This window comes from Epinephelus moara, chromosome 21, assembly GCF_006386435.1.
Source record: "Epinephelus moara isolate mb chromosome 21, YSFRI_EMoa_1.0, whole genome shotgun sequence".
Taxonomy (NCBI): Eukaryota; Metazoa; Chordata; class Actinopteri; order Perciformes; family Serranidae; genus Epinephelus; species Epinephelus moara.
Window position 1 is genome coordinate 26951871 of NC_065526.1, and position 22127 is coordinate 26973997.

General features: G+C 38.9%; 2 protein-coding genes and 1 pseudogene across 2 annotated transcripts; all 3 read left to right on the top strand.

Moving 5' to 3' along the window:
* The first annotated feature begins 150 nt into the window (after positions 1 to 150).
* Positions 151 to 7578, top strand: zgc:66427 (uncharacterized protein LOC406256 homolog). Its single transcript, XM_050032965.1, has 5 exons — positions 151 to 958; positions 2343 to 2438; positions 2534 to 2639; positions 4741 to 4842; positions 4972 to 7578. The coding sequence occupies exons 1-4, from the start codon at positions 433 to 435 to the stop codon at positions 4796 to 4798; spliced, it is 786 nt and encodes a 261-aa protein (XP_049888922.1). The 5' UTR covers positions 151 to 432; the 3' UTR covers positions 4799 to 4842; positions 4972 to 7578.
* A 1672-nt stretch (positions 7579 to 9250) lies between these two features.
* Positions 9251 to 14120, top strand: LOC126382649 (protein lifeguard 1-like). Its single transcript, XM_050032642.1, has 6 exons — positions 9251 to 9389; positions 10521 to 10815; positions 10998 to 11198; positions 11659 to 11787; positions 12834 to 12977; positions 13675 to 14120. The coding sequence occupies exons 2-6, from the start codon at positions 10522 to 10524 to the stop codon at positions 13807 to 13809; spliced, it is 903 nt and encodes a 300-aa protein (XP_049888599.1). The 5' UTR covers positions 9251 to 9389; position 10521; the 3' UTR covers positions 13810 to 14120.
* Positions 14121 to 16526: 2406 nt separating this feature from the next.
* Positions 16527 to 21563, top strand: LOC126382651 (protein lifeguard 1-like; annotated as a pseudogene).
* The last annotated feature ends 564 nt before the right edge of the window (positions 21564 to 22127 follow it).

Here is a 22127-nt window from a genome sequence, read left to right on the forward strand (position 1 = left end):
ACTTTGGAAGAAAACAACAATAATCATAAACAAAGAAAGCAATTACAACATAAAAAGGTAAATATTATGTATTGCCTAGTCCACAAACCATTTGGGTGACACGGTGACGCTACCGTAACTGTTTGAGAACGGGTCCAAAGGAGGAAGCGAAAACGCTCTATTTCCGCTGCAGTAACGAGAACGAGCACATCAAAAAAGAAAGAAAAATGTGGACCGTTGAGACAAACTGAGCCAAGAGACGGGACGTTGAGCTACATACATCGTTTTCATTTAAATTGGTTACCAGATAGGCGTTGTTAAATAAAGTTCCCTGACAAATTTTTTGACAGTTTAAGGGTCGTTTCGAGGTTAACTCGCCCCCTTGTTCTGTGGTGGTTCGGTTTGAGGAAGCAGCACGGCTAGCCAGCTGCTGAATTAGCTAGCTCGCTAGAGATGGGGACGAGAGCAAGTCGCCTACAAGAAGACCCGGTTCCCTCTGCTTTCGGAAAAGATGGCACAAAGCGGGATTCATATCGGCGACCTCGCTGCGCCAGGCCCACCAGTCTCATGGTCGACTTCTCGGGAAGCTTCGAGGACACGGAGGCCAACCGGAGCCGCTCGGAGGAAGGCAGCGACTCGGACCTGGGGCAGCATGGGGCGAGCGCCGATGGTAGCCCCGCTGACCACCACAGCATCCCCTCTAGCATTAGCCAGGCGTCACCTGCGGACGACAACAACAGCGAGGGGAAGCCCGATGAAGACGGGAGTATAAGCCCAGAGCCTCCCGTCGTAGCGGAACATCAGTCCGGAGAGGAGACAGGCCGCACGCCCCACCGCACTTTTTCCGAGCGGCTGCCCGGGAATCGGCACTCTTCCGCCCGCAGCGTGGGCGCAAGATCCGCCCGGGTCCGAGGCACACACCAGCGGCCGGTGTCAGAGGCGTGGATCGGCCTTTATCGTGTTAACAACCGTCATGGCAGTAAGTTAACATATTTACCCTATCCACTAGTATTTTCTATACGTGTAATTTTTATTATTTATGGTGTATTTATAACACTTGCCACAATAATGGGCTGGTTTCCGTCAGTATTTGATGGATTGCCCTTTTTTTTGGATGTCAAGTCGGCTCACATACAGGAACATGACGTTTTTAACAGTTAACTGGAAATCCTGGATGGGTTGGGGTTTGGCAATGTCGGCTGAATGAAATTACTCAATACCTCAACTTAAAAATGTGACGAAATCGGGGGGTATGACTGTTGATGCCTCTCAAAACAGCTGATATTCCACTGAGTATAGGAGTGGGTGACCTGTTCAGAGAAAACTATAGTAATATAGATATGACAGTCAAGTAGTTGGCAGTAGTGTTAACTGTCAGCTTTACTCGGTCATAATAGTAAAATAGAGTCAGAGGAAAATCAACGCTTCACTTCAGAACAGCCTTTAAGGCCAAGATAAGATCTGTAAGACTGTTTCAAAATTGTACACAAACTCAGTCTCAAACCACATTATACATTTTGCATAAAAACATCTCTCAGTGCAACCCTCACTCTACTCAGTCTCAAATTAAAATGGATTATTTGGGGAATTTACATTCCTGAACAGATAATCTCTTTTCCCGTGCTTGCATACTGACGAAAAACGAAAAGAGACCCTATTGTATGAAGCAGAGCTGTGGCGTAAAACTGGAAGTGGTGACATACAAGCTTTTTCACATCACAAGGCCTGTTGACAGTGGTTGTCAGAAGCATATCCTGCAGCCTGCAAGTTAAAAACATTAAGTAAACAACGACCTTTTCATTAAAATGCATTAACATGGGAACTTGACTTTGCAGAGGAAGGAAAATGCACACTTGGTCTGCATTAGATAATCAAATACACAGAGATGGTGGTGGTGTGATGGCAAACATGGCATTGCGAGCCAAAATACAACAGTGGGGTGGGTTTCCCAGGCCAGCCCTCTAGCAAGTGTAGGGAAATGGGTCACAACTTCACATGCCCGCACACTGCTGGCAGCAGCTCATAGATGGAGGAGGGGAATGTAGGGCAGCAAGGCACAGTGTCTGTCCCATCCACTCATTGCTCTAGCATTGGCTATCCCTCCAGCACTAGTCACCGTTCAAATAAAGTTTCAGACTATTTTGGGTCAGTTACACTTGAGGTCACATCATTCACACTATCTCCGGGATGAGAATGACTGATTGTGTTACAGTCTGCTCTTTGGTTTGCCGAGTTGGCCTGTGTAATCTAGATGTCCAAACACAGCACATGTGCTCAATGTGATGTGCACATCATCTATCATTTATGTCTCGCTGTGACACAGTGTGTTAATCTCAGCTCTGTTGTGTCTCTACTCTGTGCAGATATCCGCTGTCCTTTCTGCTCAAAGCCCTTCCCAGGGGGTCGAATCGAGGATCACCTGTTGAGCTGCCTCACGTCTCCTCCCCTACCATACAATAGTAAGTATCATATCACAGAAATGGCGTGACGCCTGTGTTTTGAAAAGGCTAGAAACACTTATGGTTGCTATGCGTGTGTGTGTTTGTGTGTACAGCGGATGTGCTCAGTAAAGACAGCGGAGAGTGCTCCATCTGTTTGGAGGATCTCGTACAGGGAGAGACCATCGCCAGACTGGCTTGCCTCTGTGTCTACCATAAGAGGTAACAAAGTTCAGCTCATGAATTTGTATTATCATAAAATACAGACATATTCAGATTTGAAGAGGAGGTTAAAAAAAACATGCAACTGAGTGCTGGTGAGATTCAAAATAAAAGAAGTGTTCTGCATATGGCAGGAAAATGTGTTTTGCTATTTACAGAGCTGAAAAAATGAAGTGGAGCAAGGATTTTCAAAAATAAGGAGGCAAAGGTTGTTTTGTACTAGTGTACATATCACTTAACATTTCTGATAATGTGAGACCTATTGTCCTTTTCCATGATATGATGTTCTCAACAACCACTGCTCAGTTATTGTCATTAAGAATCATTATTCTAAACGTGATAAAATGTGCAGCATAAGAGCAAAAATCTCTTCATTTTATGTGCCAAAGGAAAAGAAACAGTTTGTGCTCTGTCCTGTTTATTTTACATGCATATGATGTGAGTATTTGCCATAGAGATTTCACAACTGTGAAAATAACTGCTTCATCATGACATTTTAATTAGACGTTCCAGATATACCGCAAAGAGTTTCTGACGGGCTTTGAAACTTCTGGTGAAAATAAATAACTGCGAAGTTGTTAAAGAACAACCAGTGTTTATGTTTCAGCCCATTTACTAATAATTTCAAAGCACTGTAATAATGTTCAATGCTTTTATTCCCCCAACTTGTAAGAAGCCAGTGGTTTCCGATAATTTCAGTACAGCATGAAAGTGGACTTGCTTAGACTTGAAATTTACCATGATTAGGTAATCCATCACAGTGAATTTCCTGCCTGGATTTTTTTTTTAATCATTGCGTGTTCAAGCAGTTTTAATCGACACTCCAGTAATTGTCTTGACAACAATAAAAACAGACATGGTGTTTCACTGTGATCAGCAGATAGAAAGTTGAAACTTAAAAAAAATCAACTCAGATAAAGAACTCAACATGTCTATATTTTGTTGTGGTTATAAAGCATATCAGCTTTCAGTTTTGTGCCACAGTTTGTGGGTGTGGCCGTTTGGCTGTGTAATTATTTTCTGGTCCACCCAGTCGAGCAACTGAGATTTGGAAAAAACCTGGATTTTTTTTTTTAACTGTTTTCTGGATTGCATGATTAATCAATGACATCATGTCTTCAAATGCTTGTTTTGTTACACCAACAGTCCTAAACCCAAACTCACTCAGTGAGCTATCACACAAGAGAAATAAACACAGCAATGCATGAGACAGATGATCTGTAAAACAATCGTGTTCTTCTGCCGACTTCCTGTTTATTTGGCAATACCGCACGTGAACAAAAACAACCAATCAGAGCCAAGCATTTTCTAATGTGGCTGTAAATCATGTTAATCAAGGTGCGTGAACTGTGGTCAAACCAGGCAACGCTGATCAGAGATGAATCAAGATTCTGTAACTGCATTGCCAATTTCTCCCCTCATGTTTTTAGAAACATATTTTAGTGTACTGTTTATCTGTAAAATATAAAAGTTGGTCTGGCCACTGGGTAGTGCTTTGTACACCGATTTAACAACATGGAGGTTGGGTCACAGACTTTCTAATTTTACAGCTAAACAGTAAAATAAAATATGAAAACATTTGAGGCGAGAAATAGGCAATGTAGTAACAGAATCTTAAACATATTTGATCAGCGCTGCCTAGTTTGACAGCTGCGTTAGAGACTCCTCAGCTCTGATTGGTTGTTTTCAGTGCTTTGCAGTAGATTCTGGCAAAGGCCGTAACAGGCAATGATTTTTTCAGACTGTCTGTCTTATATAGTACTGTACGGATGTAGTGACAGTTTCAGCAAATATAGCAAAAGATTATTCTCATAACTGTAGCTTTCACAATAGCAAAATAGAAATAGTTGCAGATTATTTTGTCTGTTTATCAAAAAAATAATAAGTACTGTTGCATTTAATGAGCCAAGGAGCCTCCAAATGTTTTTAGAACCCGCAGGAGTGATTACAGTTAGTTTGATTTCACACTGTCAGTAAGTTGATTGAGCCTTGTGGGAGACGCCACATTTAAAAACCCACTGTAGAGATTCTGGTGCATGATCATGAGCTTATGAAAATGTCTTGGTGTCGCCACCTTTTGTCTTTGTTATTCTCCCTGTAGCTGCATTGATTCCTGGTCCAAGGTGAAACCCTGCTGTCCTGAACATCCCTTTGATTGACTCGCGGGTCACATGTATTCTGCGCAGTGACCAATCTGACTCAGGTATGTACATGTAATACAAGTTTTTGGTTAACAAGTGTGAAATATTTTGTTATATGTAGTAGAACAGACAGTCATTCCAGTGTGCAATACATTGTCTAATGTCCAGTCTGTCTTTTTCCATCTTTACAGGAGACTACACTGAATCACAATAAAATCCCAATTAAAATGTGTAACTGAACAAAAGCCCAATGTCCCTGTACCTATATTTGAGTGGAGAACAGACGATCCTAGGAGGAAGCTCCAGTTAGCGACACCCAATGCTCTCCGTTTGGATCGGTCCATTTGAACTTGGTCTAGGCCATTTCAAGCCAAACTCCAACAGTAAAAACAGCCGCACCGTCTCTGTCTAATCTCTGGTGGAGTCCCTTGTTGGAACACAAGTGGATGAGGTTCCCTGTCTGTGTTACGGACTGGGCTTGAATCTGCGGAACATATTAAAAAAAAAAAAAGGTCAAATAAACATTACCATCCCAGAATGATGGAACTTGCCCCAGAAAGATCTTGAACTTGGGGAGGAACACAAAAAATGATGTTTAAACTGTGACTCTGGATCCTCTCCTGTGTATTTTTTCTCCCTCCAAATGGGATTGGTCATTTTATCAAGTATTTTGCAGAAAGAGTATTGTTCCATGTCATACATTGGATGAATGTTTTCTTTCCTCGGCTTACCCCAAATGAACCAACCTCACACCGAAAGCGTGAACTGTTACCACATTGCTTTATTTTGAACCAGCTGGAGGTTGAGGGCTTGTTTTTGGTGAATGGGGGCTGCCGTTACTAGGTGTTTTCTTTTCTCTATTACCTGTAAACATTTCAGGGGAAGTTTGGGGGCTAATTGTTTTTCTGAGTAGGTCAGTTTTTTTGTAGTTGGTTAGTTAGCGCTGAGTTTAACGTGCTGCTACTTGCTGAGTGTTTAGGAGGGTTGTAGGTATTTCATAGGGCCATAGTAGCGCTGGTGTTGGCACCAATTTGAGCACTTTTGTCCGTCAAGGCTGATTTTTTTTTATTTTTTCTCATAAGGTCTGGGATAAGTTTGTGTGTGTGTGCAAGTGTGTATGTGTGTGTTCAAATGATGACCAGGGACATGAGCATGACTGTGTATTCAAGAAAGTGTGTGTGCATGTGTTTACTGTAAATTGCCCAGAAGTCTGCTTTGTCAAGCGGGTTACCCTCTTTATTAATTTGTAATGCTCGTTTTTAACTACAGTCACGCTGGCAAACATCCTGCAACACGTGGCACTGATACACAACATGGCGGCTCATGTGGTCCCGTTGTACTTTGAATGCGGTTTGGGTTTTTTTTATTGTCCCTCTACCCCCCCCTTTTCCTCCCTCATTCTCAAACACTCTCTGGGGGTGTAGTCCGGATTTTTGGACCAGACCCCAAGCAACAGTTTCGCCATCTGGTTGCATCAGTGCCAGATCGAGGAGGGATAAAGGGACGGATGTATTTTTGGGGCATGTTTACACCATGTGGCATCTGCCTCTCTCGCCAACACTGGAGGCTATGGACAGCTGATGGTTAATTATTACATAACTAGCCCCCACCCCTCTCCCCCACTTTTTTTAAAAAGAATTTTAGATAATATCACATTATGATAATAATTATGGCTAAATGTGTCACGTGGCTTTTCTTTGCCTTTTTGTGTGTGTGTGTGTGTGTGTGAGTGTGTGTTGATTGCCTTTGCCTGGTGAAGGGGTTCTTGTGCAAACAGGTATTTGTAGTGTTTTTAAGGCTGAACTAAGATGGAAGCCCAATGGAAAGGCTGCTCAACAGATGCTGTTTGATGCAGGTTGTACACAGGCCACAGGGAAGGAACAAAATCTTTAAGCGATTGCTTTTGCTGCCTGTTCCATGTGTTTAAATCTTTGCGCTTACAGGGGATATGGATCAGTTTAGGGGTCAGCCCTGTGCACAGGTTTCGAACTGGCTTGTTTGTTCACCCCAGCCTCTTTTTTTTTTCCCTCTGGTCCCTGATGTTCTTCAGTCTGAGGTGCTACGACTTGTCTGGCCACTTGAGGGCAGCCCTGTGCATGTTTTCATGTTTTGTATTGGAGAATAGAAAAATAATGCCAAAAGTCTGTCTGTGCATTTGGGGGCATTGCGTGAGAGAGTGTGGAAGACAGGGTGCATTGATCATTAGATGTTACATTTGTTGTGGTGATAAGTTATGATGTTGTATACTTTGGCTGGGAGGGGTGGGGGTGTTTGTTTGTGTGTGTGTTTTTTTGTTGTTGTTTTTTTTGTGGTGGTGGTTGGGTTGTCGATAAAGATAATAGACAATCTAAAACCCCACATTACTCTCATTTACTTTCTTACCCCTTCTAAGCTGTGTGGTGCAATACCTCAATCTTTACCAATGCTAACTAAGCGTGTAAACTAGCTCCTCCAACCAAGGACGGTATTTTCTATAAATGTCCCTGACTCCTTGGTTTTGAATCGCAGGGCGCCGATCCCCCATCTGCCCTGTGCTTTGAGGTTGATGTATTAGATGAGAATGTTTTTCAAAGAGTCACCACAGCGGTATCTGCACCCCCAAGATATGGACAATCTGCCTTTACTCTGGTATAAAAAAACAAATTGAATTTTATTTATTAAAATTGTAAATATGTAATGCAATTCAAGAAAATGGCTTGGTCTTTGTCTGTTCAATATACTGTTTCTAAGCTCCAATCTTTTGTATGTCTCAGAAATTGTTTTTATATGTATTTTTTACAATAAATATGTGTGAGAGATGTTTTGTGAATGTCTGTTTTGTGTTTTTAAGTGTCAGTCAGTGGTGGAATGTAACTAAGTAAATTAACCCAAACCTAAATATAATTTTTAGGTACTTGTACTTCACTTGGGTATTTCCTTTTTATGCTACTTTATACTTCTACTCCACTAGATCTCAGTGGAAAATACTGTACTTTTGACTTCACTACATTGATTTTATAGCTTTAGTAACTTTGAATAAACAGATTATTAATACACAATATAATCATACTATTAAACGACGATGTCATATTATAGATTAAGCTACCCAGCAGTATACAAAGTAATTAAATCCATCTTTACTGGCTGCAACATTAAAGTGTTGGAACACACTGTTGCATCATTAATTATAATCCAATAATACATATTCTGAAATGGGTCATTTTGCTATGTGAGTACTTTTAATTTGGGCGCTCTAAATACATTTTGATGCTAATATTTTTGTACTTTTACCTGAATAAGGTTTCAAATGAAGGACCTTAAATTGTAGCAGAGTATATGTATTATGATTTTTACACTGTGGTATTGTTACTTAAGTAAAGGATCTGAATATTTCTTCCACCACTGGTGTCAATGATGCGTTTGTGGCTGTTTGTCCCGTTCAGTGAGACCTGAAGCCGGACAGATGGTCCTGAACAGTTTTATTTTAATAATAAGAATTTAAATTACACTTAACATTCCAAAATGATGGTACATATCTTTTAAATCAATTACTTTTAAATAAGCAATGGCCTATTTAATACAGTAACTGACAACCTTAACAGACCTTAAGTTTGGTTCTCTGTATAGTTAAGCTGCTGAAAGGTAAAGTTAAGGTATTGCTATTGAGTTTTTTTCCCTTCAAAAGTTAGCAATGCTGTTTCCAAGGTTAAAAATTAATGTGATTTAAACTTTTAAGCAAACATGGACAAGACTTTCATGACAACTGCTTAAACTCCATCTGCTGGTGAAGACTGTAATACCCTTATACACTCCAGCAGGGCTGCTTGGTGGACCTTGTGGTGAGATTTTGTTTGTTGTTCTTGTCAACTGTTATTTCGTAACTTCGAATCTTTAATATGTAAGTGATAGTGAATGCCTCCTTCCTGCTAGAGTACAAACCCTACTCTTAAGTGACTGATCTGATTAAAATGCGTTATATAGTGCTGGCACAAACAATACATACCTCTCCAACTGATACTGTAATCTGACTGAATTGCCATTTAGTTTCCCTTTCAGTTTGAATTTATGAAGAAAACTAAGATGTGTGGAAGTGATTCAGAGGTATGGAAAAAGGCAATACAGGTATTACTGTAATTACAATTTCCACCTGCCAACAGATGACACCACCAAACATTTTCAGGTCAAGTATTCCCAAACGCAAATGAGATAATAACGTGTCCTAAATGGTCCAAACTTGGATTTTGAGCTCCCTCCCACAGGGACAATCATCATCAGTGTGAACAATGAAAGTTGCAGTATGATAAACACAGTTCATATGCAGGCAATACTTTTATTGTAGTCTGGACAGGCACAATTTCGTGGACCCTGTTTTACTGACATGGGGAATCCTGGAAGTCCCAAGATCCCACTTTGACGACCTCTGACCAAGTATTTAAGCAACAGTGTAGTTTCCGCAGAGTCCTTGCAGACAGGGATTTTTCTTCACTTCATGCTGTCAGGAAGTGAAACTCGACACCACAGGTTGGTAGAATAAATGACGCCATCTACCATGCAAGGTATGCTTTCAGTGTAGCCTCTTCCTCAAACAGTACTGTGTGGTGTCAGACACAACTATAATCCAGCAGAAAAGGTAAGCAGAACATTCACTTTACTCTCTTTTACTTATTCTTAACTTGTTCTGTGTAAAGTAAAAGCGAATATCCTGTTGTTTACTGCATTTTTATCTGCTTGTAGTATTACTGATACTTTCAACAAGACGGCAAGCTCTTACTATTACCCATTTATGCAGGTAGTGTAGTTTTGATTTTATCTGCTGAGATTTTGAGATCTCTGGCAGCAGTAGTATCAGTGATAGACAACTCAAAACCCCCTCTGCCTTAAACCCCCCCCCCAAACAAATCACTTATCTGCTGATCTGTGATTAAGGTGACCTGACTCTTTAACTTATCTTTTTTGAGAAGGATGCATTGAATCTTTTAAATTCATTTTATTTGTATTACTTGAATTGTATTATTCAGATCTAGGTCAGTTTAATGAGTACTTTTTAAAATTCTAAATTCAGGACTTCATTCAGGCCATGTTATTCTACTTTTACTTAAGTAAACGATCTAAGTACTTTTTTCACCACTGACAGGACACATAATTATAACAGAGCCGTTGTTAATTTTCTTTAAAACACTTTTGCTTTTCCTGTTTTGACAAGTCAAAATGTCTGCTGTGGAAAAAAAGGCCTATGATCCTGTTACTATGAATTAGTGCATTTTAAATTTAATTTTGAGACAAAATATAGAGGTTTTTACAGAGTATCATGACAGTTGGAGAATCCCTGACCACATAAAGTTTTAAAATCAAATAACATGACCCAACGCTTTTTTCCCCACAATGTTTGCTGAGTGTAACAGACGGCACCCCACAGCTCAAGTTTTACTTCCTAATGTTTACATCATTCTTGGGCAACAAGTCAGCAGCATGTCTGGTAATACTGAAAAGTCCAGATTTGATGTAAGCAACGCTAAACGTGCTGGCGGGCAGATATTTAAAAAAAATACCTGTGTTTGCGTAAATTAAACCAACAGAGCTAGAAAGCAAATGTGGAGAAACAAATTTGGCGTCTGAACATTTAAATTCAGACACCAAAGTTAAAGAGTAAATCCTAAGTAAAACAGGAACTTCCCACTTCAGCTGCTAAACAGTGTATCCCATCAGGCCTGTGTTCGCTTTGTCAATCCTTTTATTTGACTGAACTGACTGTTCCCTTCAGAATGTCAGGCACAGCAGACTCCCTCACATCCAGAGACACACAGGACGCTCCTGGTTACGATGTCTCCTCATCACCACCACCGTTATACTCCGATGTAGGACAACAACCTCCACCCTACTCCGCAGCCCCGCCAATGTACCCTCCAACCAAATTCGATACAACTTGCACCTATCAGCCTACCACTGGATACGAGTCTTTCCGGGACATCGTCCCACAGACCTCGTCAGAATCAACTCCACTGACTGCCTCATCTTCTTTTGATGACGAGACAGTGAGACGAGCGTTTGTTAGAAAGGTTTGTTTGACTCTGAGTTTCAACTTTTGGCTATTGACTTTAAGAATATCTGCATTTATCTAAAAATCATATTGTGACTGATAACAAATAAGCTCTTAAACAGTCATCAGTATCTGTTCAGAACATTTAGTAGTGAAGATTTATATTTTTATATGTGCTGTTCTTGATCTTTCCCTGTGCAGGTGTTCAGCATCCTGACTCTCCAGCTGCTGTTCACCTTCAGCGTGGTGTGTGTGTTCACCTTCTCCAGCGTAGTCAAAGATGCGGTGAAGAGCAACCTGTGGGCCTACCTCAGCTCCTTCATCATCTTCGCCGTGGTTGCCACCGCCCTCAGCTGCTGCAAGTCCTTCAGTCGGCGTCACCCCTGGAACATTGTGGGACTGGTGGGTTTAAAAAAAAATACAGGAGCATGAAACCCCAAATGTCTAAAGGGGAAATTAATACCACACAATATAGATACTGTCACAGATATTTCTATTAAAAATATATAAACAAAACATTCATATATATCGTACCATATTTCTAAAGTGACATAATTCATATTACCTGTATTTTAGCTGAGTTTTACAGTAGGAGGAGGTGATGGTGGATGGTGTGACACCTTGGCTCAATAGCTGCCAAGCTGCGCTCAGTGGCAGACCACTATATGAGACCAACAAATAACGAAATTGGTTATTTTTTAATGAGAGGTCAGGACATTTTTCACGTTTCAACATATCCCCTACATATGAAACACACAAATGTAATATATCTGTGGTTTGCTAAAATGTACGATTCCAACAATTATTCTGGCAAATGGGTCGATATTATAGATGTTTATTACATTGAATTTTGTGCCTACAGGTTGTGGTCACCCTGAGCTTGTCATACATGGTGGGAACCATCGCCTCTTTCCACGACACCAATGCTGTTGTCATCACTATGGGAGCAACGCTGGCCATTTCTGTAGCCATCATTGCATTTTCTGCACAGGTCAGACAACTGGGCATTTTACAATGCTTCCTGTATATAGACATCATCCTCTGTGTTTATTTTCAGCTAAGCGATATGCAGACTTTTCAGTTGCCCTGCATATTGGTTTTGACGTTACAGCTCTTAACTGTTTCTTGTAAAGAGAATCCATATCTGACTTTAGGGTGACATGTGTTGCAAGCACTGGAAAATAGTATCATACGAGGCAAAATGTCAGTGTAAACCTGGAACGATTAATCGATTAATTGAAGGAGAAAACAAAGACAAAGATATATAGGTACAGGTAAAGACTGATTTTTGGACAAATCATTTTTTCCTTATTCAAGCATTGCGGAAGAGTATAAAGATACGTATATTTGTGGTCCCTTACTGAGGTAGGAATATGGTTAGTGAAGTGAGATAGGTTAATCAACACTTTGCCAACAAGTAAACATTAGTTTAAAGTAAAAAGACAGTATTAGGAAATGTGGAATTTCAAGCAGAGGAGCTTGACTCATTCTGACAAAAAGAAATTAAAATATGGATAAGTGAAATTACATAAAAATGTTTGTGGCAATTAAAAAAAAAAATCCAAAATTTAAGACTATTTAGCGACTTCAAGGTCAAATATTTATAAAATTGAATGAGACATTTAAGACTTTTTAAGAACCTGCAGACACCCAGTTATTAAAATAAGAATACAAATAGGAATTAGAAAAGGAAATAAATGATAACAATCAGGGGATAAAAAATTATAAATGTATGTAGTAAAAATATTCCAATGTGTAAGTGTATATTGGCCCAGCATGTAGGTGGACTGTGCAATTAATATGATACACAGAAATGCAATTCAATTTTCTAACAATAATATAATCTATATAAGATTTCATGTATTGTATGCAGTTTACAATACACTGATCGCATTCTACAATATTTTTACATTGATGATTATTTTTACATTTTTAAAATATAATGTATAAATAAAATAAATAAATAAAAGTTTTATAGACAAAGAATGTATTATTGAAATTAATTAATGTACTAATGTGTTCCTGTGTGATTTACAGACTCGTTACGATTTCACCATTTGCTACGGTGTTCTGCTGATTCTGGCTGTGGACATGATCGTGTTTGGGTTCTTCTGCACCTTCTACTACTCCTACATCACTGACATCGCCTATGGATGTCTGGGTGCTCTGCTGTATTCACTGGTACGGGAGAAAGGAACAATATATATGATAACAATGCTATTATCAAAAGGGGTGTACAAACAAGACTTACACAGCACACCCCACGCTTTAAAGCAACTGTTGTCACCTCAGTAGGTTAAACTAAGTATTATCACGGATAAAAGCATTCACCAGAGTCAGCTTATGATCTTATTGCCTTCAGACAGACATATAAACTGTTCTGCAGGTTCCTAAGTGAACCTGTCTGCTACAATTCTTCATACAATCCCACACAAAACCACTTCTACAGCAGCATTTTAAGTGAAATCATCGATGTGTCAGCAACAATAGTAAAAGGATCACTGGGCAAAAGGAGCATTTCTTCTATCACAAGAAGCTTTCAGAGGAGATACCTAATTTGCTGGCTGTTAACTGTCAAAATACACTACACACAAGACTATAACAGGCCTTTTTTACAGAACTTACTTGTCCTGACAGCAAGCCAGCATGCACAATACCAGGGCCCTGAGGCCACGGCAGCAAAATGGAATTTAAGCCATCATTACTTTTATCATTTACGCCTGTGCTTCTCTTACTGTGACATGTTGCAAAGCCTTCCATGAAAAAAGCCTCATATAAACTGTGTCATAATTTATTATCACTTACCTGGTGGTTCTCTCTTACCCTGTCCTAACTCTTCCTCCTCCTCCTCCTCCTCCTCCTCCTCCTCTCCCTTCAGTTTCTGATGGTTGACGTTCAGCTGATGATGGGGATGATGAGCTTCCGTCTGGATCCAGAGGAATACATCAACGCTGCTCTCACGATCTACCTGGACATAGTCCTCATCTTCCTCTACCTGCTGGGGAGGAGGTGAAACTGTATTCACAAAATACATTTACACACACACTCACGGACAAACACTCCAAACTGTACCCACCATGAAAATGTCCTTTATTATTATGGTTGAATGTATATATACTGTAACTCCTGTTTTAAGTGACAATGAATGAATGATAATCAGTGTTTTAACAGAATCTGCCTTTCTCTCAGTTTTTACATAAACAAAAAATTATATTAAAAAAAGGTATTGTACTGTATTTGTTGTTTTGCTGTGCATGTTAACCCATACAGACATTTAACCCAACAATTATCCAAAAACAAATAAAAGCATTTAGTTTCTTTTTTTTTCGGGATTAGACACAGTCCATGGAATTGAGATTATAAACACTAACATCAAACCTGGCTAAAGCACTTCCAAATCATTATGTTGTGTGATTTAAGTCAGATGCTGATAATCTAATAGACATTGATCTAAGGACGTATGGGATTTAAAGCAACAGGGACAAAAAAGTATGATATTGAGCATATTTTTCATATCGCACGGATTCATCCTCATCTTTTATCCTCACCAAAGTTCACTGTACTAAGCAATATTCAGAAATTATTCGACAGCGTTCAACATCATTTTCTGACAACCTTTCCTACAAAAGGGAAAACCTTTTGTTGAAAAGTTTTGTTGGTGTGCTTGCTTTAAAATCCCCAAAGCTATTTACATATTGAGTGAGTTGTCTAAACTTTGGATCTGTCAACCCCCCACTGTGGGCATCACTGCGGGGATGTTAACTAATTAATCTGAACTGTTTCGTTTGTAAAATGTCAGAAAATTGAAAAATTCAAAACTCAAAGGTGGTGTCTTCAAATGTTGATTTGTTTTGACCAAGAGTCCAAACCCAGATATCTAGAGTTTTACATTTTTGCTTCAAAGTGACTGAAGCGATCGAATGTAAAAACAGATGTAGATTAAATGACTGATCTCATTAAAATGAGTTATGTAGTGTTTGCACAACCAATACAAATTTCAGTTTGAATTTATGGGAAAAAAAAAAAAACACCAAACATTTTCAGGTCAAGTATTCCCAAACACAAATGAGATAATAAATTGTCCCATCCTTGAGTTTGTACTGAACTGGCAAAAAAGTGACAACCTCAGGAACAGCCTCTGACCTTTTGGGAAGCTGTGGTAGAATTTACATTTTCTGACAAGGATTTTTTTTTTTTACTTCACTTCATGCTGTCAGGAAGTGAAACTCTACTACCTGTCTGTAGAATAAATAACCCCACCCCCACCACCTCTTAAGGTATGCTTTCAGTTTAGTCTCCTCCTCAAACAGTACTGTGTGGTGTCAGACTCAACTATACTATAATCTGGCAGGAAAGGTAAGCAGACAACTAACTTTACTCTGTATTATTCATATTATCATAGTATATTATTCTTATTTTTGATGTGTAACAAAATCAAATATCCTGCTGTTTATTCTGCTGCTACTTTCAACAAGACAGCAAATATTAGGTTAATAATACTGTATACTGTTATTTACTTATGCTGATACTCATGCAGTCTCAGTAACAGCATAGACGTTTCTGGATACCATTGTGGGTACATCAATTTTTATTTTGTAATATTCGGGTGAACTGACTCTTTAAGCCTTCTGAATTAAAAATTCAGGAGGTGCAGTAAGTCTAACTGCAGCAATGGATCTTTAAATATGTATCCGTTCACTCTGGAGCCCTCTGAGCATGTACTTAAATGTTCAGAATCCAAATATGTTAACATAAAACTAGGTCTAAATAACATCACTATTATCTCTGCCACACAAAAGTTTAAAATATAAGTATACTGTAAAATCTCTTAATGCAAAACAACGTCAGTGATGTAAAGCTAAGTAGTTTTAATTGATCTCATCTGCATGAATAAGTCATTCTCTGTTTATTATATATGATTTAATGTAATTCTACTACTAATTATGGAGCCCATAGAGAGAAATCATTTTTGACACAGAGTAGGAAAACCACCGGTGTGAGTACCTAAATTAAAGATAGTTGACTTCCATTTAGCTGCTTCACACTGCTGCTGTCACACCGTCAAGATTATACCAGAGCCAGTGTTGTTATTGGAAACACCTGTCCTTTTTTCCTACTATGACAAGTCAAAATGTCTACTGTGAAAGAAAACGCCTGCTGTGTTGTTACTGTAATTGAGATAGAATGTAAGGATGTTTAAGGGTATCTTGACCATTGGAGAATCTAAGACCACACAAAGTTTTTAAACAACATAATGACACAACACTCATTTATCCCACAATGTTTGCTGAGTGTAAGAGAAGTGGCCCCACAGCTCAAACTCAACTTCCTCATTTTTTACACCATTCTTTAGTGACAAGATCTGACAGAGGCATCAAGATGCTGTACCAATAGAAAGCAAGGGTAGGGCGAGCTGGGTGTTAGAGGTAGTTTAACCTGTACTTTTTGGTTGTTGTGGTACGTGCTGGCAGTCAGATATCGAAAAACTCCCATAGTTTAACTTAATTCAGGGTTCCTATGCAAGTATGGAAAGTATGGAAAAGTATGGAAATAAATTTGATCAATTTCCAGGTATTAAAAAGTATGGAAAATGAAAAATAAAGTATGGAAAAATATTTGTTTCCAGACTATTACCACTGTTCTAAAATATTGTTTTCTACAATAGAAAATTAGGTATTTCCAAAAATAATCTAATCAATCCGGATCGTGTTTTATGCCAGGCCAAGCACAGTTTGTGTGAGAGCAAACGTCTCAGAGAACATATCGCCCCTTTTACCTGATTGACAAGTGATATGTCCAGTCCGCTGCCCCATGACCCTCCTCCAGCCCCCCAGGTATCAAGTTTCACTCCAACACTGCACCTTCGACAAGAAGACAAGTTTCATGTGGTTCACAATGGGTAGATGCAAGTTTTTGGATGGATGGCTTGACAATACCGTATATAAATACTGGTTGTCCAAGGATTCCCAATTCACACACAGAGCTAGATGCAAGCTTTGAGTGAAATCGTTTGACATCGCCAACATGGGGGAGAAGGCGATTCTGAGCCACATGAAAGGAAAAAACACCGACATCTCGTTACTGCATCGCTTGCACCAGGGGCGATTCTAGGATCAGAGGTTTAGGGGTGCTAAGCACCCAGAGAGCTGCCCAGCCAGGCAAGATAAATTTCACTGTTTTGTAGATTTTAACGCAATTTCATTCCCACATTTGTGAAAGAAGAGCACTTTTTGGGAAAGTCTGTGACTAAACTATCAAATCTGATTAAGGTTATTTAAATGCTGAGCCACAGCAAAAGAGGAATGGATTGGAATCATAAAAGAAACATATCGTAACCCTAATTTCTGGGGGAAGACAACTCATTTTGATACAGCAGCTCCTCAACATACACATAAACAGTATGTATGTTCTGGAGTAAACCAGCCTCCTATAGTGAGTACCAAAAATACCAAAAATACTAATAAGAATACTAATAAATAAAGTCCTCTCTCTCTCTTTGTACTGTAAACCAAAAGGCAAATAACCAAACAATGCGTTTTATATCTAATAAGAGATATAAACTGATACATTGATCCAACTTACAACATCATTCTAGATAGATAGACCATTTGATCTTACACTCTTACCTGAGCGCTGTATTTTTGTTGTTAAAATATTACGTTTTTAACAACCAAGTACTGTATGGTTTTGACACTTTTCTAGCTTGTTAAAAAAGGGACATACAGTAAAAAAAAATAAAATAAATAAAAATCTCAAATTTTAGGGGTGCTGGGATTCAATTTAGGGGTGCTTCAGCACCCCCAAAAATGGGCTAGAAACACCTATGGCTTGCACCCAGAGTCCCAACCTTTTTGCCTCAGCCCAGACATTGAACTTACCTGAGTTTTTATTTGCATGCCATTATGGTACTTGGCTACAATCGCCTAATAAGAATAATTAAATATGATGTGAAATATGATACACTGATATATTTACTCAGATGGCACATATTCTCTGAAAAAAAAAAAAAAAAAAAAAGCCGAGAAGTCTGGAAATTAGGGTATGGAAAAGTATGGAATTTTGAAATTCCAAATGTGTAGGAACCCTGTTACTTAAACTAACAACAAAGATAGAAAGGAAATTTGGCGAAACAGACATTTCAGTTCAGGCACCAAAGTTCAGGAACTTCCCGCTTCAGCTGCTAAACAGAATGTAGCCTATCCAATCGGCCCCGTGCTTGCTTTTGTATCAGTTTGTCTTTGTATTAGACTGAACTTCGATCTTTGGTCCACAGTTCCCTCAGATACAGCAGACTACTTCCCATAAGGAGATATGAAGGACGCTCCTGGTTTCAATGTCTCCTCATCACCACCAGCATTATACTCCTACGAAGGACAGCAACTTTCACCCTACTCTGCAGCATCCCTCATGCACCTTCCACCCGAAATCGAGATGACTTGCACCTATCAGCCTACCACTGGACACGAGTCTTTCCTGGACATCGTCCCACAGACCTTGTCAGAATCAACTCCACTGATTGCCTTAATGTCTTTTGATGACGAGACAGTGAGAATACCGTTTGTTACAAAGGTTTGTACGACTTGCCATGGGTGCATTATCCTCTACCTCATTTTCCCAAACTGAGGGGTCGAAAGAGAAATATTTGGGGGTAACAAGATGATTAACAGGATAAAAAAGAAGAAAAAAATATATTTTTTTGTCAACACAAAATTATGTTTTTTCCCAAAAAACTTTGCCCTAATTTTTGCTTTCTTCCTGTAAATTATTGGCTAATTTTACCACCTCAGGCCTCTAAAAATTAAAAAAATAAATCAATCTGAGATGAAAAATGACTTAAAGACATATGCAACTTGTGAAAAGACGCCGCAAACAGATGCTGCTTTGTTTTCAGGGGTTAAGGGACTGTTTGACACAAAATCGGGCCAAAACTGTTCATTGTTAAAAACATAAAATTATCTTGATTCAAAAACCATTGATGATAAATATGGATTTATCTTGCAGTTGGGAGTCATTGCATTAGACAACCCTGACAACTGGACACTGCAAAGCATCATAAAGCACAAGAGATTCTGAAGAGTTAGGTCAGATATAAGTGTAATAATCCAACAATCTCTCTCAATAAAATGATAAGTACTGTGAATGCTTTGACAAGAAAAATCGATTGTTTTCTGAATCTGTACATGGTCACAGATCATGAGTGGAAAAGTCAAAGCTGTTTTCACAGATCAGTATCTGTGCAGAATATTTAGTACTGAAAATCTTCATTTTTATTAGTGCTGTTCTTTATCTTTCCTTATGCAGGTGTTGACCAACCTGTGGGAATTCGCCATCATCTGCTTCATATACTTCAATTGGCATCGCCCCTGGAACATCGTGGGACTGGTGGGTTACAAATACAAGAGCATGAAACCCCAAATGTCTAAAGGGGAAATTAATACTACACAATATAGATACTGTCACAGATATTTCTGTTAACAATATATGACAAAACATTTAAAGAACGGACTAAAAGGACAGTCGTAGCTTTGCAGGTTAAAAGGAAATATATATCGGATGGGGTACACCCACGGTCACACCCTGGAAAGACAAGTGAAATATTGCTGCTACTGCCTCAGCTACATGTCACTCAATTAAAAGCACCTTTCTGGGAAAACTATAAAGTAGTAATGATAAAACATTTTGGCTAATTTTCCTCAACATTTAGACCTCTCTTTACATTTAAATGGGCTCTCAGAATGTGGTACATCTTATTCTGTTTCCAAATGAAAACCTCAGTTTCCCCTGACGTTGTGTGACATTTAAAATTAGGACATCCTTTACTTTGTAGTACGCAGCACAGGGTTATAAGTGGTCGTTCAGGGTTTCTGGTCTATAAGGTCTACAAAGAAGACTATAATCTAAATCTGTCTGTTTGAAGCAGTTAAAATTGTGATGCTATCTATAAAGAGAACTATAGGCAAAAGCTTCCTGAGATGATATTGAAGCATGTTTGATATGTTGAATTTTCTGCCTACAGGTTGTGGTCACCCTGACCTTGCCATACATGGTGGGAACCATCGCCTCCTTCCACAACACCACCGATGTTGTCATCACTATGGGAGCAACGCTGACCATTTCTGTAGCAATCATTGCATTTACTGCACAGGTCAGACTGTCTGACTCTATTAGGAGTATACAGACAAAATATATTCAGAAATTAATTACTGTACTAATGTGTTCCTGTGTCATTTGCAGACTTATGCTTGCACTATTTGGTACGGTGTTCTGCTGATTCTGGCTGTGATCATGTTTGGGTTCTTGCATGTTCTACTACTCCTTCATTACTGATACCAACTATGGATGGGTGCTCTGCTGCATTCACTGGTATGGGAGAAAACTATACAATACTATGAGCTATGAATAATTCTTAGCTGAGAGAAAAAGGAAACTCTTTGTGGCGCCAAAATGCACAGTTCCACTGAACATTTTACATTTTAAAGCAAATGAGTGTGCAGCATCAAAATAGGTTTTCTTTATCAGATGCATTAAAGGCCCTGTACTCACACAATGGCGCTTTCATCAGCGGCTTCAGCAGAATAGCGATGACAATAGCGATGAACACCCAGCCTTGAGAAGAAATCTGAGCAGGCAAATTAAATGAAAACACCTGTGAGCTATGAGTGGGTAGAGGTTTTGAAAGCAACCATGTCAAAGTGAGTGCAAGGGTGTGAAATTCAGCTATCATTCATTTCATCATTTACACCTTAGCTTTTCCTACCATGGCATGTGAAATTTTTTTCTATGACAAAAGCCTTGTATAAAATGTGTCATAATTTACATAATTACTTATCTGGTGGTTCTCTCTCACCCTGTCCTAACTCTTCCTCCTCCTCCTCTCCCTCCCCTTAGTTCCTGATGGTCAACTGTCCGCTGATGATGGAGACAATGAGATACTCAACGCTGCTCTCACGATCTACCTGGGCATAGTCCTCATCTTCCTCTACCTGCTGGGGAGGAGGTGAAACTGTATTCACAAAATACATTTACACACACACTCACGGACAAACACTCCAAACTGTACCGACCATGAAAATGTCCTTTATTATTATGGTTTAATATATATGCTGTAACTCCTGTTTTAAGTGACAATGAGCGAATGATTATCAGTGTTTTAACAGAATCTGCCTTTCTCTCAGTTTTTACATAAACAAAAAAATATATTAAAAAAAAGGTATTGTACTGTATTTGTTGTTTTGCTGTGCATGTTAACCCATACAGACATTTAACCCAACAATTATCCAAAAACAAATAAAAGCATTTGGTTTCTATTTTTTCGGGATTAGACAAAGTCCACAGAATTGAGATTATAAACACTCGCATCAAACCTGGCTAAAGCACCTCCAAATCTTTATGTTGTGTGATTTAAGTCAGATGCTGACACTGATCTAAGGACGTATGGGATTTAAAGCAACAGGGACAAAAAGTATAATATTGAGCATATTTTTCATATCGCACGGATTCATCCTCATCTTTTATCCTCACCAAAGTTCACTGTACTAAGCAATATTCAGAAATTATTCGACAGCGTTCAACATCATTTTCTGACAACCTTTCCTACAAAAGGGAAAACCTTTTGTAGCAAAAAGTTTTGTTGGTGTGCTTGCAATAAAATCCCCAAAGCCATTTACATATTGAGTGAGTTGTCTAAACTTTGGATCTGTCAACCCCTACTGTGGGCATCACTGCGGGGATGTTAACTAATTAATCTGAACTGTTTCGTTTGTAAAATGTCAGAAAATTGAAACATTCAAAACTCAAAGGTGGTGTCTTCAAATGTTGATTTGTTTTGACCAAGAGTCCAAACCCAGATATCTAGAGTTTTACATTTTTGCTTCAAAGTGACTGAAGCGATCGAAAACAGATGTAGATTAAATGACTGATCTCATTAAAATGAGTTACGTAGTGTTTGCACAATCAATACAGACCTCTCCAACTGATACTGCAATCAGACTGAGTTGCCATTTCGTTTCACTTTCAGTTTGAATTTATGAAAAAAAAAAAAAAAAAAAAAAAACTGAGATGTGTTGCAATGATTTGGAGTTCTGGGAACAGGCAATACAGGAATTACTATACAATTTCTGCCTGTCAACAGATGACACCACCAAACATTTTCAGGTCCAGTATTCCCAAACACAAATGAGATAATAATGTGTCCTAAATTGTCCCATCCTTGAGTTTGTACTGAACTGGCAAAAAAGTGACAACCTCAGGAACAGCCTCTGACCTTTTGGGCAGCTGTGGTAGAATTTGCATTTTCTGACAGGGGATTTTTTTTTTTTACTTCACTTCATG

What these genes read in the sequence shown, in the direction of transcription:
- zgc:66427 (XM_050032965.1), top strand. Translation starts at nt 433, where the DNA reads ATGGGGACGAGAGCAAGTCGCCTACAAGAAGACCCGGTTCCCTCTGCT. An exon ending in TGTTAACAACCGTCATGGCA is followed by an intron (nt 959 to 2,342) that starts GTAAGTTAACAT and finishes TACTCTGTGCAG; the next exon opens with ATATCCGCTGTCCTTTCTGC. An exon ending in CTCTGTGTCTACCATAAGAG is followed by an intron (nt 2,640 to 4,740) that starts GTAACAAAGTTC and finishes TTCTCCCTGTAG; the next exon opens with CTGCATTGATTCCTGGTCCA.
- LOC126382649 (XM_050032642.1), top strand. Translation starts at nt 10,522, where the DNA reads ATGTCAGGCACAGCAGACTCCCTCACATCCAGAGACACACAGGACGCT. An exon ending in GACGAGCGTTTGTTAGAAAG is followed by an intron (nt 10,816 to 10,997) that starts GTTTGTTTGACT and finishes TTCCCTGTGCAG; the next exon opens with GTGTTCAGCATCCTGACTCT. An exon ending in CCTGGAACATTGTGGGACTG is followed by an intron (nt 11,199 to 11,658) that starts GTGGGTTTAAAA and finishes TTGTGCCTACAG; the next exon opens with GTTGTGGTCACCCTGAGCTT.